Here is a 20,348-nt window from a genome sequence, read left to right as displayed (position 1 = left end):
TCCTAGGCCTTTACTGTCCCATCGTCGTCATAAGACCTATCTGTGTCGCTGAGACGTAAAACAAATTTTGGGTTCGATTCCCGGCTCTGCCACGAAATTTGAAAAGTGGTACGAGGGCTGGAACGGGGTCCACTCAGCCTCGGGAGGTCAACTGAGTAGAGGTGGGTTCGGTTCCCACCTCAGCCATCCTAGAAGTGGTTTTCCGTGGTTTTTCACTTCTCCTCCAGGCAAATGCCGGGATGGTACCTAACTTACGGCCACGGCCGCTTCCTTCCCTCTTCCTTGTCTATCCCTTCCAATCTTCCAATCCCCCGCCAAGGCCCTTGTTCAGCATAGCAGGGGAAGCCGCCTGGGCGAGGTACTGGTCATACTCCCTAGTTGTATCCACCGAGCCAATGTCTCACGCTCCAGGACACTGCCCTTAAGGCGGTAGAGGTAGGATCCCTCGCTGAGTCCGAGGGAAGAAAAACAACCCTGGAGGGCAAGCAGATTAAGAAAGAAAGAAAGAAAGAAAGAAAGAAAGAAAGAAAGAAAGAAAGAAAGAAAGGATGTAAAGGAGTGGCAAGACCCCAACTAGAGTACGGTTCTAGTGTATCGGACCCTCACTAGGATTACTTGATCCGAGAACTGAAAACAGTTCAAAGAAAAGCAGCTCGATTTGTTTTGGGTGATTTCCGACAAAAGAGTAGCGTTACGAAAATGCTGCAAAGTTTGGGCTGGGAAGACTTGGGAGAAAAGAGACGAGTTGCTCGACTAAGTAGTATGTTCCGAGCTGTCAGGCGAGAGATGGCGTATAATGACATTAGTAGACGATTAAGTTTGAGTGGTATTTTTAAAAGTTGGAAACATCACAATATGAAGATAAAGTTGGACTTCAAGAGGATAAACTCGGCAATATTCGTTTTTAGGAAGGAGAGTTAGGGATTGGAATAATTTACAAAGGGGATGTTGAAAAAAAATTATTTGTAATTATTTAAAAAAAGACTATTTAGAATTGGGAATATGCCAGCTGGGCGACTGGCCAAAATGCAGATCAGTGGTGACATTGATTTAATCCAGCCTGTCCGAAGAAACGCTGAGAGCATGGCACAGAAGTCAGGTTCCCAAAACAACCTGAGAGTGTAGAATGTGGAAATAAACTCGGTTGGAATATCTTATGAAATTTGTCAAATCCAAAGTCCAAAATGAACAGCAGATACTTTTGGCCCAGAAAGTTTTTGGAAATTCGGATGTGAGAGACAAGTAAGGAAAGAAAGTACGTTCCGCAATGTCATAAAAGCAAACCAAATACAAAATGAGTACTCCAACAATTGCAGCCCTCTATAGCAGCTCAGCTGAATCTTGTGTCATTTGCGGAAAACTAATAATGATTAGCGAAATTTTCTTATAAATAAGAGCATGACCCTTGATGCAAAGAGGAGAAAGGCTTAGGGAAAGAAACGCTGTTTTGTGTGTTTGCAACCAATTACTTGTCAAAGAACTGTAAATCAAATGTATATTGTGTTGCTTGGGCTAATACGCATGTTACAGCCATGCGTCCAGAAATATACAAGACTCAGGAGAATGCAAAAAAAGGATAAGGAAGAAAGCCAATTGCACGTAACTCACACATGTATCAGTTAGGTAATACTGCAAACGCTCGTTGTTACCCTGCATGGGACCTGCAAAAAATTGGCGAGGGCTTTTTTGGATCGTGGATTTCAAAGTTTGTGCCCCCTGAAGAAAACTGCTGATGAACTAGAACTGGAATCTTATGCTGAAGGGACTGTAATTCATGTTCTGTTTGGTGGGAGTCAGACATCAGAAGTGAGTCACAAGAGGTTCAGAATTAACTTGCAAAAGCCGAGAGGAAGTTTCAGCTGTGAAGTCGAAGTAAGAAATCAGTCAAGAATTTGTCAATCCATTGCCCGCAGTTGAAGTTTCCCCACTTTGATGAGTGACCTGAGACTGAAGAAAGTTTGTATCAGTGGCATTGGTGATACGTTATGGGGATGGACTGATATGTCAACATTCTCATTGAAAATATCATCGGTTCGAACCCCACTATCGGCAGCCCTGAAGATGGTTTTCCGTGGTTTTCCATTTTCACACCAGGCGAATGCTGGGGCTGTACCTTAATTAAGGCCACGGCCGCTTCCTTCCCACTCCTAGCCCTTTCCCCTCCCATCGTCGCCATAAGACCTATCTGTGTCGGTGCGACGTAAAGCAATTAGCAATATATATATCATCCTACTTACGGTCACCGCGCTGCAATTGAGAAGAAACTGGGCTGGACTCTTGGTGGAGATCTCCATGCGAGTGGGGGCGGTAGAATAACATCCACGGTATTCCCTGTCTGTCGTAAGAGGTGAGTAAATGGGAACCCAGAAGCTCTTAACTTGGGAGTGTGAATTGGAGACGAAAGGGCCCTTAGCTGATTCCTGACATTGCGTCCACTTACTTGTGTCAGGGTCCTTAATTTAATCTATCCTATTCGACCTGCCTTGGTCAACTTTTGTTCTTCGACCCCGAAGGTATTAGACTCGCGATGCCTAGGGAGTTTTTCATTTTCACGACTTCGTGGCCCTTGTCTTTCTTTGGACGATATCTTTCAAGTTTTCGTCTGATTAATGTTATATAGAGGATGGTTGCCCGGTTGCACTTCCTTTAAAACAATAATCACCACCACCATCGCCATCAGTTTTTCCTTCTGAAAGTTCTAATGGAGTGTGGTTGCCCAGTTGTTCTTCCTCTTAAAACAACAATCACCACCACCACCGCTATCCGACTTCCCTTGATCAACTCTTGTTCTTTTCCGACCCCGACATGATTAGAGCAATTGAGGCCTAGGGAGTCTTTCCTTTTCACGCCCTTCGTGGTCTTCTTCTTCTTCTTCTTCTTCTTCTTCTTCTTCTTCTTCTTGAAAGGTGTGGTTGGACTCATGTGTTATCGTCCAGTCACGAAAACATTAATACCCTTCGTGGCCCTTGTCTTCTTTGGTCGGTACTTTCATTTTTCAAAGTGTCGGACCACTTCCATTCTTCCCTCTGATTAGTGTTAACAGAGAATGGTTGTTCAGTTTTACTTCCTCTTAAAAGATCCCCCCTGTGGGTGAAGAACGCCCACGGTATCCCCTGTCTATCGTAAGAGGCGACTGAAAGGGGCCCCAGGGGCTCTCAACTTGGGAGCGTGGGTTGGCGACACGTGAACCTTAGCTGAGTCCTGGCATTGCTTCCACCTACTTGTGCCAGGCTCCTCACTTTCATCTATCCTATCCGATCTCCCTTGGTCAATTCTTGTTCTTTTCCGACCCGGACAGCATTAGGTTTCCGAGGCCTAGGGAGTCTTTCATTTTCACGCCATTCGTGGCCCTTGACTTCTTTTGGCCGATACCTTCATTTTTCGAAGTGTCAGATCCCTTCCATTTTTCCCTCTGATTAGCGTTACATAGAGGATAGTTGCCTAGTTGCACTTCGTCTTAAAACAATAATCAGCACCACCACCTGTCGTTACATTTACTGGCATGTAAAAGAATTCCTGCGGGCAAACATTCCGGCACTCGGCGTCTCGGAAAACCGTAAAAGTCGTTAGTGGGACGTAAAGCAAAATAACATTATTATTATTATTATTATTATTATTATTATTATTATTATTATTATTATTATTAATGTCCGTCTCTGTGGTGTATTGGTTAGTATGATTAGCTGCCACTCCCGGAGGCCCGCGTTCGATTCCCGGCTCTGCCACGAAATTTGAAAAGTGGTACGAGGGCTGGAACGGGGTGCACTCAGCCTCGGGAGGTCAACTGAGTAGAGGGGGATTCGATTCCCACCTCAGCCATCCTAGAAGTGGTTTTCTGTGGTTTCCTACTTCTCCTCCAGGCAAATGCCGGGATGGTACCTAACTATAGGCCACGGCCGCTTCCTTCCCTCTTCCTTGTCTATCCCTTCCAACTTTCCCATCCCCCACAGGGCCCCTGTTTAGCATAGCAGGCGAGGCCGCCCGGGCGAGGTACTGGTCCACCTTCCCAGTTGTATCCCCGATCCAAAGTCTCACGCCCTTGAGGAATAGAGGTAGGATCCCTCGCTGAGTCCAAAGGCTCACTATAAGCTGAAGTAAGCACATTAAGAAAGAAAGCTAGAAAGAATAATAATAATTATTATTATTATTAAAAAGTGAACAAATACATAAATAATGCGTATTATATAATATATGCCTTTGCTGGCAGGATGTAGTGTTTACAGTGCACTATGTCTTCTGTTATGGGCTAGAATAAATTTGTTACTTTCATTTTCCTGTCTCAGTCTCATCCTTGGCTTTGACAATATGAAAGTGACCGAGGTATGAGCGATTCTAGTAATACCGTTCCTTATACAGCCAGTCCCTGTTATGAATGGTGTGAAAATATCACTCATAGGGTCGGTTGGTGCATGCATTTCAGTGGGCATGGCAGACTGATATGTAACAGCAACTTCTGACTCAGTGAGGAAGGCACCGGGAAACTACCTCACTCCACATTTCCCTAGTATGCCTTTTCAGTGACGCCTAGGCTGTCTATGACAGCTGTTGGTGGAGCTGTAGAGGATCAAACCAGCCTTTGGGCTGAATACCCAACATACATAAAATAGTTTAGATATGAAATTAGGAGTCCGCCTCTGTGGTGTAGTGGTTAGCGTGATTAGCTGCCACCCCCGGAGGTCCGGGTTCGATTCCCGGCTCTGCCACGAAATTTGAAAAGTGGTACGAGGGCTGGAACGGAGTCCACTCAGCCTCGGGAGGTCAACTGAGTAGAGGTGGGTTCGATTCCCACATCAGCCATCCTGGAAGTGGTTTTCCGTGGTTTCCCACTTCTCCTCCAGGCAAATGCCGGGATGGTACCTAACTTAAGGCCACGGCCACTTCCTTCCCTCTTCCTTGTCTATCCCTTCCAATCTTCCCCATCCCACGCAAGGCCCCTGTTCAGCATAGCAGGTGAGGCCGCCTGGGCGAGGTACTGGTCATTCTCCCCAGTTGTATCCCCCGACCAAGAGTCTGAAGCTCCAGGACACTGTCCTTGAGGCGGTAGAGGTGGTATCCCTCGCTGAGTCCGAGGGAAAAACCGAACCTGGAGGGTAAACAGATGATGATGATGATGATGATGATGAAATTAGGATTTTTTATTTTTTTATTTTTTCCTCTTTCATGTAAAGATTAAATTAGACTAGATGTGAAATACTGTTCCTTTCTCATTGTGAATATAATATTAGAATAGTTTAGGTATTAGGTTATTAGACTAGTTTAGATACGAAATTATGTTTTATCTACTTGTTTCTTGTAAGGATTAGATATGTAATATTATTTATTTCTCAACGTAAATATGATATTACAATAGTTTAGATATTAAGATATTAGACTGATTGAAACATAAAAAACACGTGTAAACATTTGCCACTGTAATTGGGATTAGAAATCCTGTAGTGCGCAGTAAATAAATAAATAAATAAATAAATAAATAATATCGCCCAGCCTCGTGGGATATATGAGTTTCATAAATGGGAAACAAGCATTTAGTTTAATCACCTCAGTGAAGAACGGTTGGGTTCAACGGAGTAAAAGGTCCTCCGCTGAATACGTCCTTGGCACACTTCAAGCTGGAGTAGTTCGGTGTGAGTTCCCGTCAGTGTAGCGTTGAATCTGTTGAGGTGAAGATACAGGTGGTCATGTGGAGCTCGGTGTTGTGGATCACGTGTGCGGCGGGTAAGTACGGTCTAATAATAATTAAGTTTACTTTTTCCAATTCTTTTTTTGCGGGAGTACTGCCATACAGCCTACAACATCTGTTCTTCTTGCAATGTACAAATACTAACGCCGAGTTTTCTTAACAAGTTACAAAAATTTAGACGGAATTAAAATTTAGTAAAATGCGAATGTTTATACTCCGCGAATACACATTTTATTTCAGTAAAATTTTACGTGCGTAACTCACATCAATTATCGTTTATTGTTCATATTTCTAAATTTAAAAAGGTTCGTAATAACACAGCCTGTAATTTAAAAAATTTGCACGTGAAATTTGGGAGGCCTTTTAGCGTTTGCACTGTGGATAGCTGGGATTCTTTCATTCGCTCCCCATTTCATCCCTACAATATACCAGTTTCTTCGGTTAATAATGTTGCTATACAGGACAAAAGGTGGTCGATAGGATAGGAACAAACTTGTTGTTAGGGTGAAAATGATGACGATGATGATGCTTGGTGTTTAAATGGGCCTAACATCTAGGTCATCGGCCCCTAATGGTACAACATAAGGCGAAATGTAATGAAAAATTAGAAGTCCAAATTCCTTCACTGATCAGAATTCAAAACGTGAGGACGAAGAAGGAATGGATGGAAATTAATTTAAAACAATCAGTGGATTCGACCCGCAAGGCCTCACATTTACATAAACTGACGCAAAACTATAGTATTAATGACCAAGGGACTGCTTCTATAGCATATTACTGAATCGATAATGCTTGCAGTCTAAAGGGGTCCAAAATCCAAGTCATCCGCCCCTCATAATGGTACTTATCGCTAGGAATGGTATTTGTCATGTTGCGGTACTAATCAAAACTCACAGGTAATGAAATTCGCACATGTAATACAGACCTATGTTGTTTCGCACATTGCGGCGCCATTTACAGGCAACGCAAACCTATGGCGTTCATCATAGAAGTGTACTAACCACAGGGACTCGTACTATCCCGTGGTGTTCCTCATAGAGTGGTTACTAATCATAGGCAAGCCAGAACCATGGTGTTGCCCACCCATGGTTCGCTCATATAGTGGTACTAATCACAGGTACTGTAAAAGCCGGAAGCGCACTCTCTTGCTACTAATGGCAAATCTATTTTGTACCTAACATAGTGGTACTACGCGCAAGTAAAAGCGACGCATGGTGTTCCCGCGTGGTGGTACTAATTACAAGTAGTCTCATGGTTCTAATTCGATCATCCCTTGGTCGTCCCTTTTAGTCGCCTCTTACGACAGGCAGGGGTGTATTCTTCGTCTGCGTCCCCCACCCACAGGGAGTTGTTAAGGTGAAAAGGGGGATAGATAAAAATATCCCATGGTCGGAATTAACCAATTTAACCTACATGTCATTGAATTATTTTTCTAAATGTATAACAATGAACTCTAGAATTTCTGAAATTTTCATTCAGAAAAGAAATTCGTAATCGTTACGTTTATATTTTTTTTCTCGCTTTTTGGCAGTTAATTATTTTTTAAAGTTAAATTATTTGCCAAAGAAAATAATGTAGATCCTGTTGTTCATATAAATAAAATGCACTACTGTGCAAAACTACATGCAAATACCTTTTCGTGAACTGCGGTGAAAACCATGTGTGACATGGAAATTACGAAAAATGAATAACGCACATATGACAGAATAGGAAGCAGGACATGGGTATTTTCAAAGATATGTTTAAATAGTCGATATAACTATTATTCATTCACCAGATTAAGCAGGAAAATATAGACTACTATACTCTATAAGGAAAAAAGTTTACAAAACGCAATACTTTGACACACTAAGTTGTATCTAATTTCTTTAACATTTTCAGCACATTTTATTTATGTTATGCCCTTTTAGGTATTATAGTGAAGTTAGGGCACTTGTCCCTCTCTTACACTTAACCACTGTAGTGATGCATCATTGGGAGAAAATAATGTAATATACAGTAAATAATAAATAAAATCCGCAGCTTGTCTCCAGTTTCAACCGGGTCAGGAATTAATTAATGAATGAAGCCCCCATCTAGCTGCCAGGACATGTAGTAAATAATCTGCAAATGTTATAACCATCTAATTGTATTGTTCTTTCATCTTGGCGATATCAAACATTTTACTGTCTCTTAGGCCAATGTGAGCAGTTTCTAATATTCCTTTTAATCCACTAAAATTTGTCGTGAACTCCAGTATGTCAAAATTATGTGAATAGTTTCATCAGACTCTCTTCCCAAAATATGATTCCATAAACTGTATAATGTACACCTTGATTTTTAGTTTTCAGTATGAAAATTTTGACTTTGAAATGTTAGCATCTTCAAGTAAAATGAATCGGACGAGCTCCATGTTGTTCACTTAGTTGGGGGAGAATAAGAAATAAGCTACAAAGTACCGTTGTTGTTGTTGTTTGAGTCATCAGTCCATATACTGGTTTGATGCAGCTCTCCAAGACACCCTATCCTGTGCTAACCTTTTCATTTCTAGGTAACTATTGCATCCTACATCTGCTCTAATCTGCTTGTCATATTCATACCTTGGTCTACCCGTACCGTTCTTACCACCTACACTTCCTTCAAAAACCAACTGAACAAGTCCTGGGTGTCTTAAGATGTGTCCTATCATTCTATCTCTTCTTCTCGTCAAATTTAGCCAAATCGATCTCCTCTCACCAATTCTACCGTACCATAGTAAATTTTAGAAGTGTTTGGGAATTTAGTGAATTAGTCGTCTTTCTTGCACGTTTGACGGAGCAGGATAAAACCGGTAAGATAGACTATTACATTGTTGTTTATTAGTCCTGATTTGATAAGCCAGGTAAACTTACTGGTCTGGAATCTTGTATTGTTGATATTCGGGTGTTGAACTGGCAAGGTCGTAGTGAATTTGGTAGTTTATTTTTCAGCCTCCTTAATGTACACAAAAATTGGTTCCATGTGTGGGGAAGGAGTGTGTATAGAGTCTCTGTAAGAAGTCTTGATGCGTCTTATGACACCGCCTCTGTTTGCCATCAGCGAGTCGACTGTGACGAATAGAATGTAGACACGACTTCCATTCACTCTCGATAGATTTAACCGTCTCCGTGTGTTTATCACGGTGCAGCAAATTCAATGGAAGTGTCCCCCGATGGGTAAAATTGAACTCTTGAGTGTAGATGAGTAAGCAGTAGATTGGCTGAGCTTAATTCTCATGGCTGGAAAAAACAATTTGTGCCGCTTCGTTGTCCTAGCACAAAGTTTCATGTAAGGACGGTGCGTGTGTCAGTGGTGTTAGGGCAGGTGGACTACAGTTAAGACATCGTCTACGGACAGATTTTTCTCCGCGTACTCCGGTTTTTTCCTGTCATATTTCATTCCAGCAAGGCAGCAACACTCCCCAAAATCATTTCAACTGTCAGTCATTAATCACTGCCCTCAGAGGAGTGTGACAGGCTTCGGCAGCTGGAACAATATCTATCCTCGCCGCTAGATTATAGTGATACGGTGGTTCCTGACCCGAATTTTCATATTTACCTTAATAAGGGAATATATCCATGGATTCAAAAATATTAACAGATGACTCAGAAGAGGAAAGCTGCTGTATGTGCTTTATTTCAAACTGAGCTTGACTGAGCGTGGATTGGTGATCAAGTTTGCTATTTTAAGATTTATCTTAAACTATGAAATATGTCGTTCTTCTCATTTTTCGTGACTGTCTGTTGTACACGCACTTTTTAGTGATAGATTTTTGTACTCGTTGGAGAAGTAAGAAGGGTTCCGTTAATACTGCCAACTGAATGGAAATGAAATCTGAATTGAATCGATAATATGATCGATCGATATGAATTTTCTAACCTTTATTATCTTACGCCAACAACTGTGTCACACACACAATATATAATACTATATATCATTTCCCGATGCGAAACGTGCTCCTAGCATGAATTCTATAGTTTGGCTTTGCTGTGTAAACAACAGTACTAGTACATAAAGTGTACGCCAGATGTCGCACAGCGATGACAAGCGATTCTTAGTTTGTGTTTCAAAGGTTACCAATACGAATCTCGAAGATAACCGAAGTCGACCGATTCAGCACTAGGGTGTAAATCTATCGCTAAAAAGTGCGCAGATAATACGAGAAGACCTGGATATTTAACGGTCTCTACTTCAGCTATGCTAGGATAATAATTGGAATCCAGGATACACCGCACATTGCAGCATCGAGTAGTAGGAAAATTACAGGTCGTGGGTGCAACAGAAAGGAAGTCTTATTGAATACTAATAAAATAGAATAGAGAGTATTAAACGTATACAAATTCTTCTGTGAGCAAATTGCTCGAGTCCTGTGGTTATGATAAAGATATAAACAGTCACATACAACTATTTTTCTTGCTTGTTTTCTTAAATTATTAAACAAAAATTATTTGTTATTATGAGTTGTTGGATAATAAAAGTTAAAATGCCTTTTTCAAATTCTGAGAAGTTTTAATGTGAAATAAATGAAGAATTGTAAAGCTAATTCTTGGGCATGGCCGTAACGATTGTTTCAGATATGTTCGAAAGTTATCTTCAATTATCAGAAGGGAATGTTCGAATTTTTAAAAGAGCAGATTTAGAGCGATGATAAAAGTGGACTCTTAATATTTGCCAAGAGTTCAGAGTTCATAACGTTAACTCAGGTTTACTACATTCCATACCGGTACTCATTTTCCTTATATGTAAAATGATGAAAGTCATTCGCAAACTTCAAGACAAATTCTTAAAAAGAGGTAGTACGAATCCCTGCCCCCTTTCACTGTACTGATAATTGGAGAATAAAAACGTTTCTTGACAACAGAGAAGAAGAAATGAAACCTGTAATATCGTTGTTTTGGACAATTAACTTGTTTTTACATAAATATACATCATTAAGGTGTTTGATTTAATGAGGAGTTTAATTTAAACATCTTATAATGAGAAGTTTCATCATAATAATGATTGTTGGAATGTAACTTCCCTGAAGTGGAAATTATTATTATTCAATTGGCTTTACGTTGCATCGACACATATAGTTTTTACGGTGATGATGGTAGACTATACGAAAGGGCTAGGAGTGGTAAGAAAGCGGCCGTGGCCTTAATGTTCAGCCCCAGCATTTGTGTGGCGTGAAAATAGGAAACCACGGAAAACCCATCTTCAGAGCTGCTGACAGTGGTGTTCGAGCCTACAATATCCCGAATGCAAGCGCACAGCTGCGCGCCCTAACCGCATGGCCAACTCGCTCAGTGCCCCTTTCTTAACCCTATAACATCCAGATTAATTGAAGTGTGGTACTGTGTAAAAACGCTTTTTATAAATGTATATTCTATATGATAAAAGGTGAGATGTGCGCGAAAAAATGATCTAACAGTTGGTTGAACTTGTATGTCCGGCATTTTGGCCTGAACGGTCAGCTTAGTGGCCTTCGGTTCAGAGGGTCTCGGGTTCGATTCGTGGCTGGGTCGGGAATTTTATGAGGGGGAAAAACAAACATTTATTATTGTAGAGTCTCATCCTGACGTACGGAACTGGCTCACTACAAGACTACAGTGACTGGTAACTAAAAGGAAAATTACTCGTGACAACTTTGAAAGTCAGTCCAGATGAAGTTACAAGAAAACTGCATAATATTCGTTGTCAAATGAATTCGATGGTTTCACATTTTCAGTCTAGCTCGAGCAGTCGAGGAGAGAGGTTGCGTAGCGAAGTGCGTGCTGTAAACATGGTTGGCATTGAACAGTACCGGGCCGATATTGGGAAATGGCAGGCAAGGCAGAAGAAGGAGGTCAGGAATGGATTGGTGACGGACGGATTGAAAATGAGTGAAGCGGTGCTGGTGGTGACAGTGATAGCAGTGTTACTGGTTATTGGGGGGGTGGAAGTAAACCCAGGCCCAAATACCAGTGGAAAATATAGCACAGAGGATTTGGCCGCACTCAGGGTGGTTGTAAGTGAAGTGATGCAGGAAAAGTGTCAATGGGATAAGGTGCAGGAAATAAAGGACATGATGGAGGAGCAGAGAAGGGAGATAGGGAACATGAAGAAATGGCTTGAAACGAAGTCAGAGGAATCGAGCAGGAGAGTGGTCAATAACGAGAAAGAAATTGAGTTATTGAGAGGGGAAGTGAAGCATCTGAAAGACGAGGTGATGAAGATGAAGAAAGAAGCGGAGGGGTACAGGCAGGAGAGATTGAAAAAAGCCATATTTTTATATGGAATTGAGGAAGGGGCGAGAGAGAGCAAGATTGAGCTGATATTTAAGGTGGTGGAAGCTATACGGGATGTTATGAAGGTAAACTTTAGTGAGGTAGACATTGATGATGTAGAGAGAGTTGGTAGAATCAAAGGTCGGAGGCCAATTAGGGTTACATTGTTCTCAACCCTAATGGCAGATTCTGTGTTAAGAAACAGCAAGAATTTACAAGGGCGGAAAATAGGGGTGAAAGGAGACATGGGAAGAGAAGGAAGTGAAAACGCGAAGATCTTGAATAGGCACCTTTGGAGAGCGAGGAACCAGGGGCTAAAGGCCCGAATAAGAGGTCTGAGGTTGGAGGTGACGAACGGGCGATGGGTCAGAGTTCATTCAGTTTCTAAGCTAAAGGAAATGGACGAAAACGAGAGGGCTGAGAGTGGTGAGAGGTCAAGACAAGATGGGAAGAAGAAAGAAGAAAAGAAGAGGAGGAGGGACGTGGCAGGAGAGCAGGGCATCTCGGAAGAGAATGGGCAGTGCAGCCGGGAGACAGAAGACCAAGATAGTGAAGTGGACGGTGAGAGTGGACCGCAAGAAACTGGGAGAGGAGAGTGTAGTGGTGCAGTGAGTAAGAAAGGACAAAGGGAGATGGATTCAGAAGTCCAAAATAGTGAGGGGGAGAGTGGGGGTGAGCAGCAAGAAGAGGTGAGTGCAGGGTGCAGTGGTGTAGCGAAAAAGAAAGGTCAAGAGGAGACAGATAGACAAGAAGGTAAAAAACTTATGAGTAAAGTCAGGAGTAAGAGCTTAAAAGACATATGGGGAAAAGTACGTAAAGGGATGGAGGATACAGAGGGAGAGAGGTCGATAAATACTAGAAGTAAGAATAGAGTGGGAGACCTAGAAGGGAGGGAGGGAAAGTTATAACAATTTTGGAAGATAGGATGTGTGAATATTGAAGGAGTAAGGAGCAAATTAGGAAACAAGAAAGTTAGGGAAGTAATTGAAAGTTTCGATGTTGTGGCACTCTTAGAGACGTGGTTGGAAACAGGGAGGGAGATTGCATGGAAGGGGTTTGAGATAAAATATAAATATAGAAGAAAAGAGAGGAATAAGGGACGAGCACCAGGAGGGATGATAGTTCTAATTAGGGAAGAAATTAGTGAAAGAGTAGAGGATATAGAGACCGATATGATGGAAACCATATGGCTGAGATTGAATTTGGGAGAGAGAGAGGGACGGAGGAAGAAAATAAATCTAGCTTTTGTTTACTGCCATCCTAGTAATTCAGAATATGCAAATAAATATTTTTTCGAAGAGTTATTGGTGGATATTGGTAGGATAAGGGGAATGTATCCAGGGGAGGAGGATATGTTGTTATTTGGGGATTGGAACGCGAGAATAGGAGAACAGAGCCCAATTTATAGTAAGGAGGATGGAATGTGTTTGTTAGAAAGCAGAAGGAGTGAGGACAAAATTACAAATAGTTATGGAGAGAAGCTCCTAGAGATGTGTGCTGTGGGAAACTTGTATATTCTGAATGGGTGGATAGAGGGTGACAGGACGGGGAAATTGACATATGTTACGGAGAAAGGGGGTAGTGTGATAGATATGGTTCTGAGCTCGGAAGGGATGATTGGGGAAGTTGTAAGTATGGAAATAGGAGATTGGATTGAGTCACACCATTTCCCGGTGAGGGTTATGCTGAAAAGAGAGGTAGAGAAGCGTACAATGAAGGAAAATGAGACAAAGGATAAACGAGGGAGGGGTTATAATAAGTACAAATGGACAGAGAAGGTGGGCCGGGATTGGAATAGGGTAGTAAAGGAGGAGTTACATCTTCTGAAATTTGGGTGGGAAGGGGCGTTAGAAGAGAATGATACTGAGAAAGCCTTGGAATTGTTGCTACATCCAATAAAGATGATAGCGCAGAAGGTGAAAGCTAGAAAAGGAAATAAGAAAGAGGGAGAAGAATGGTTTAATAGGGAGTGTGAAGGATTGCGGAGGAGGGTGATGGACGCTTTAGGAGAATATAGAAGGAAAGGTGGAAGCCAAGAAAGGGAGTTTTTCTGTAGATTGAGGAAGGAGTATAAAAAGAAAATTTCTGAGACAAAAAAGACGTGGTTAGAGGAACAAATGGAAGCCATAAATAATGACTGCAAGACTAACAATTTTGAGAGAGTCTGGGATAAGATTAATAGAATTATTAAGGGTGGAAGGAATATGGAGAGAACGAGTATTGAGGAAGTGCAATGGGTCAGGCACTTCGAGGAATTACTAGGAAAAAAGGGGGGTGATAGATTGAGAGGTTCGGGAGAAGAAGTAATTTGGAGTAATAGGGGAGTGGCAATTTATGACTTGGATAAAGAAATCACAAGAGAGGAAATCCGGGGAGTGATAAGCAGAGCCAGAGCGAAGTCGGCCGGGGGGTGTAATCGTATAAATAATAAGTTTTGGAAGGAAATTAGTAAAAATGAGATAATGATAGAGGGCATGGTGAAACTATTCAATAGGATATTCGAGGGAGGAAATTACCCTAGGGAATGGGAAACAGGAATTATATGCCCTATATACAAGGGAAAGGGTAGTAGGAACGATGTGAACAGTTATAGGGGTATATCTCTGCTGGATTCTCTGAGTAAAATATATACTGGGGTGCTAGCGAACAGAATAAGTGGGTGGGCGGAAGAAAATGGAATTTTGACAGATTACCAAGGGGGATTTAGGAAAAAGAAAAGAACAGTGGATAATATAATGATAGTAAAGACTATTTTAGAAAAGTATAAGAATATGAATAGAAGTACGGTTTATGTCGCAGCAATAGATTTTGAGAAAGCTTTTGATAAGGTAAATAGAGAGGCCCTACGAGAGAAATTAGGTAGGCTAGGGATTTCGGAGAAGATGTTGAGGGCAGTGGAAGGAATATACAGGGATGTCAGGTTTTGTGTAAAATTGGGAGAAGGGAGAATGAGTGGACCATTGGAGTCCAAGGTGGGTTTAAAACAAGGTTGCAAGTTATCGCCCATACTGTTTATTTTATTTATAAACGATATTTTAGAGGGGTTTGGGGCAGGAAATTGGGCTGTACCGGTAATTAATGGTGTGGAAGTGCCAGGACTGATATTTGCGGATGATGTGTTATTGATGACGTTAACTTCAGGGGCGATGAATAGGGCCTTAGAGTCAGTGATGCTATTTGCGAGGAAATGGGGATTGAAAATTAATGGAAATAAGTCTAAAATATTGATAGTACAGGTGAACAAAAGAAGAAAGATTGAAGGGAATTGGGTAATACAGGGAGAAAGATTGGAACAGGTAAGGAAGCTGGAATATCTAGGAGTTATTTTTAATGATAAAGGAACTTGGAGTGACCAGATCAAAAGAATGAAATATAGAGGCTTGGCAGCCTTAGCCTCAGTCAGAAATTTGCTACTCAAGTTCCCGGGGATCAGTTACAAAACACTGAGACTCGTGTTCAGGTCGGTAATAGTGGGGAGGGTATTATACGGAGCAGAAGTTTGGGGGCTGGATGAAAAAAGAGAGGAACTAAGAAAGATTGTTAGTAGTTTTGCTAAGTTAGTGATGGGCTTACCGAGGTGTACAGCAAATGTAGGGGCGGAATTAATGTGTGGGGAGGATTTGGAATCAGAGGGTGTGAAAAGAATAGTTAGATATTGGATGAATTTAAAAAGACAGGAAGGTGGGAGAGTTTTACAGGCTGCATATGTACAGCAATTTAAGAGCATGTATAAGGGTGGATGGTTAGAAAAAATAAAAGGGTATTTAGAGAGGATAGGATTAGGGCACCTGTGGGGGGAGGTTTGGTCAAAGACAGAAGTGAGAGGGATGAAAATACTGGAAAGGAGAATTAGGGATATCCATAGGCAGAAATTATTGGGGGAAAGCAGACTAAGAAATTCGCTGAGTGTTTTGACGAAAATAGAGGAGATAGCAGGGTTGAATATTAGATACGTCGATAGGTCAAATAGATATGGGATGATGTGGTGGCTTTTAGGTCTGCCAAGGAATAAGGGCTGGTTACAGGGCAGGGATAAGACAAGGTGTGTACTTTGTGGAGATGTGAATGATGAGTTTCACTTGCTAAGAGACTGTGAGGGAACGAGGGGGTTAAGACATGGATTATTGAGTGCCGAGCATCGGGAAATACTGGGGAGAGGGGATGAGAACGCAATACTGAGATGGATTCTTAAACAATGGGAAAAAGGGGGTGAATTGAACAGGTATTTTTGTGCGACAAAAAAGGCCTGCGAGAGTAAAATGAAGGAGAGTGAGTTAGAGGGTGGGCAGGGGAATAGGGGGGTAGAATAGTTATCTCTATAAGGGAAGGAGAGAGTAGGTTAAAATTTTAATGGTTTAGTGTATATAGGGACTGAGTATTTAGTTAGGGGAGTTAGGTAAGAGGACAGGAGGGCATGGTCTGTTTGTTTTATGATATGTCAGTAATTGTTATTCATTGTAATTTTATTAGGTTATGATGGTAACTATTTGTGAAGGCTGAAATATGGTAAATAATTTGTGAAGGCTGAGACGTGGTAAGGGTGAAGTGATATATTTATTGTGATATTTGGAGTTGACGCTGATTGGTAAGTTTTATGATATGTCAGTAATTGTTATTCACTGGAAATTTATTAGGTTATGATGGTAATTATTTGTGAAGACTGAAATGTGGCAATGGTGAAGTGGTATATTTATTGTTGATGTATATAAGAGAGAGGATAGCATGATAGTGTGGTATGAGATTGAGAGGTGGTATATGAAGCGATGTGTTGGTATTGAAGGGAGCTGTATTAGCTTTTGGTTAGGTAGGAGGTTTATTTAATGCTAACTAAGTGAGTGTTAAGAGGGACAAGAGTTTTGGATGGTAGAGATTGGAATGTGGTGTTGGTGAAGAGATGGTATATGAGTGTTTGGTATTTTAAGGTGAAGATGGCCTGGTATCTAGATACGATTAAGTTAAGATGTGTCATATTGCTGAAATGAGGTGTTGGAGAAGTGGTGGTATAAAATGGTCGCAGTTATTGAGGACTATGGTTGAAATATGGTGAGAAGCGGTGTTAAGCGGTGTTATCTTTGTAAATCTGAGATGTTGTAAATTTAGATTTAGTGGTGTATTGTGGAAGGTATATGAGGTGGATCGGGAATGGAAATTGTGGGTAAGAGGTGGTATCTGAATCCGGGAGTTTGTATGTAGATGGTTTATTTATTGCTGAATTATTTTAGATTTATCGATTGAAACAAAATGTGGTGTGGGAGAAGTGTTGGTATAGGCGAAGATGGTTTGGTAATGAGATGGTTTAATTTATTGCTGAAACTTTTGGAGTTGGAGAGATGATTGTATTAAGCGCGGGTTGGTAAATGTAGTGTATGATGGATTGAAGGGCGAGTGCGGAATGTTGGTTGTTATGGTTTGGACAGAGAGTAAGTTAGAGGACAATGAAGATGACGTATGTGCTGAATCCACAAGGACACGTAATGAGTGGTGGTTGCGATAGCAAATGTAATGCTGAGCATGGCTTGGGTTTTAAAATGAGATCAAGCATGGCTAAATAATGGGCAAGTTGCAACATGAGAGGTAGTAATGCATTGAAATAAGAGTGGTATTTAAGGTAAGTGTGGAAGGAGACCAGTGTTGAAATTTGATTGTAAGTTATTATGATTTTCTGCTGGGTTAGGATTGTGTTATTTATTGTTGTGAACGTGGAGGACTTTTGTTTGGGTTATGGCTGGTTAGAATGTAAGTGCTGACTGTCGATGTTTTGGTATTGATCGGGAGTATGTCAGGGAAAATGAATGTGACGAAAGTTGCTGTAGGCATAAGGACAAGTGATGAGTTTGCTGGATCCTCGAGCCGAGGACTGCTACAGAATTGTTATCATTTTTGTTATTATTTATTCCTATTATCTCTATTATCATTATTATATTATTATGTATTTAGTTATTATTATTATTATTATTATTATTATTATTATTATTATTATTATTATTATATTATTATTATCATTATTTTATTATTTTTATTATTATTATTTTTTATTATAATTATTAATATTGTGTCTTATTGCTTTGTGAACATGTAATGGGGCGGAAAGCCTGTTTGTTCATAAATAAATAAGTAAGTAAGATAGGTTTCACATTTTCATACCAGGCAAATGCTGGGACTGTACCTTAAGGCCACGGCTGCTTCCTTCCATCTCCTAGCCCTTTCCTGTCCCATCGTCGCCATAAGATCTATCTGTGTCGTGCGACGTTAAGCAAATTGAAAAAAAAAAACAGAAATAAGGAGTGTGAACAACACAAGATTGCAAATAGATTTAGATGACTTCGAAAAAATCGCATGGGAGGTTTTTTTTCGATTCCATGAAATTCGATAGGATATTCTGAACTTGTTACTTTCATTGAACTGTCTGTCTCATCCTTGGCTTTGACAACATGAAAGCGGCTGGTATGAGCGATGGTAGTAATGTCTTTCCTTATGCAGTCAGTACCTATTACGAATGGCACGTAAATATCGCTCATAGGGTCAGTTGATGTGTTTCAGTGGGCTTGGCAGACTGATGTGTAATGGAGTCTGTAGGCTCAGTAACGAAAGCAACGGGAATCCACCCTACTCATTTTCCTTGCACGCCTCTTCAGTGACATCTAGGCCATCGATGACCGCTGATGACTTAGTTGTTGAAGACTCAAGCGACCTTCGAGATGAATACTCACAAATATACATTCTGTATGCGTCCACTGCATTGAGACAATTCCGCGATCAGTAAGTCATATTTTTGCTTCAGTCCGATATGTCTATCTTGAATTCACAAATCAGTACTAGCTAGAGCTCTGTCTAAAGGTCACTGGTAGCTGAGCGAACTACTAGCGCTGTCCTAGGCATACTCTACGGTACCTTCGTTCTACGGAGAGTATACAGGTTGATCGGAAACAACGTGAACAGGGTATATGAGCATTAGAGATTTGGTTTTACTGATAAATAGTCCGGCTCCATGGTTAAATGATTGGCGTGCTGGCCTTTGGTCACAGGTGCCGGGTTCGATTCCCGGCAGGGTCGGGAATTTTAACCATAATTGGTTCATTCCCCTGGCATGGGGACTGGGTTTATGTATCCCTCGTGGGTGGGGGCGGTAGTATAACATCTACCTCTGCCTGTCGTAAGAGGCGACTAAAAGGGGCCTCGAGGGCTCTGAACTTTGAAGCGTGGGTTGGCGAGCATGGGGACCTTAGCTGAGTCCTGGGATTTTTCCACTTACTTGTGTCAGGCTTCTCACTTTCATCTATCCTATCCGACCTTCCTTGGTCAAGTCTTGTTCTTAAGATTCCGACGGATAGAGTGTCTTTCATTTTCACGCCCTTCGTGGCCCTTGTTTTCCTTTGGCTGGTATCTTCATTTTTCGAAGTGTCAGATCCCTTCCATTCTTTATCTCTAATTAGTGTTGTATAGAGGATGGTTGCCTAGTTGTACTTCCTCTTAATTCAATAATCACCACCACCATCCCCACCTAGGTGTATGTGCCGTCTTCTTCATCCTCATCATGGGCGTCAAATCAAAAGACCTGCACCAGGCCTCTCCGGAGGCCACACGCCATTATTATTATTATTATTATTATTATTATTATTACTGATAAATAATTTGAAAAAAATATTCGATATCTCGCGCCGTTGTCATTTTATCAGCTGATGAGGTCAGCCAATCAGATCGATTCGCGGGTGGATTCAAATGTGCTTTGCGAGGCGCTGTTGCTAAATCTGCGGGTGGCTTAAGAACAGCTTGCGAGCCATGCCGAGAAAGTATCAAACACAAACACACCATGGGTTTCACTGGCGTCACCATAGCGCACGTTAGTGCGATCCTGTCAGATCGAGGGTCCGTATTCAAATCTCTCCCCTGGGGAAGTATTCTTGAATTGTTGTTCTTACGCGGTCTTAACCCAGATGCAGATGTAGCCTCGCAAAGCCCATTTGAATTCACCCACAAAGCGACCTGGCTGATCTTCAATCAATCAATCAATCAATCAATCAATCAATCAATCAATCTTTTTTAATGTTTATGAGTATGGCTAACCCCCTAACATTCATATAGCTGGTTCATGTTTCCGACCACCCTATATAGAGTAGCATATCTAGAGAGAAACTGCTCTAGCTAGATATTTCTCTATAGCGTTCAGGTGCCTTAGAACTACCTCCTATAAACTCATCCTCTTACGTTCAATCAGCACTCTTTTAGACACTTTCATTTTTGATGTGGCATATTTGTAACAATGGGTACTGAATGACGATGTAATAATACCTCCACTCAAGAATACTATTAATTACTTCCTTATTGGAATCGTATACTTTCACCACATTGTTTCTGCAACGTGAATGTGCTTTCACGAGGAGATTTAGAAAAATAATTGGCCAAACTGACCTTCCTGTTCATGA

At 41.2% G+C, this 20,348-nt stretch overlaps 1 protein-coding gene across 1 annotated transcript in view; it reads left to right on the top strand.

Moving 5' to 3' along the window:
- Nucleotides 1–5,592: 5,592 nt before the first annotated feature.
- The window catches only part of LOC136871823 (serine protease 1), a 166,625-nt gene continuing 151,869 nt past the window's right edge, over nucleotides 5,593–20,348 (top strand). Inside the window, exon 1 of the mRNA XM_067145444.2 lies at nucleotides 5,593–5,715. Coding sequence (XP_067001545.2) covers nucleotides 5,679–5,715 — 37 coding nt within the window. The 5' untranslated portion in view covers nucleotides 5,593–5,678. The remainder of the gene's footprint in view (nucleotides 5,716–20,348) is intronic.

This window comes from Anabrus simplex, chromosome 1 (genome assembly GCF_040414725.1).
Source record: "Anabrus simplex isolate iqAnaSimp1 chromosome 1, ASM4041472v1, whole genome shotgun sequence".
Classification (NCBI taxonomy): domain Eukaryota; kingdom Metazoa; phylum Arthropoda; class Insecta; order Orthoptera; family Tettigoniidae; genus Anabrus; species Anabrus simplex.
The sequence above is the reverse complement of the archived record's forward strand: the minus strand, read 5'-3'. Positions and strand labels throughout refer to the sequence as shown.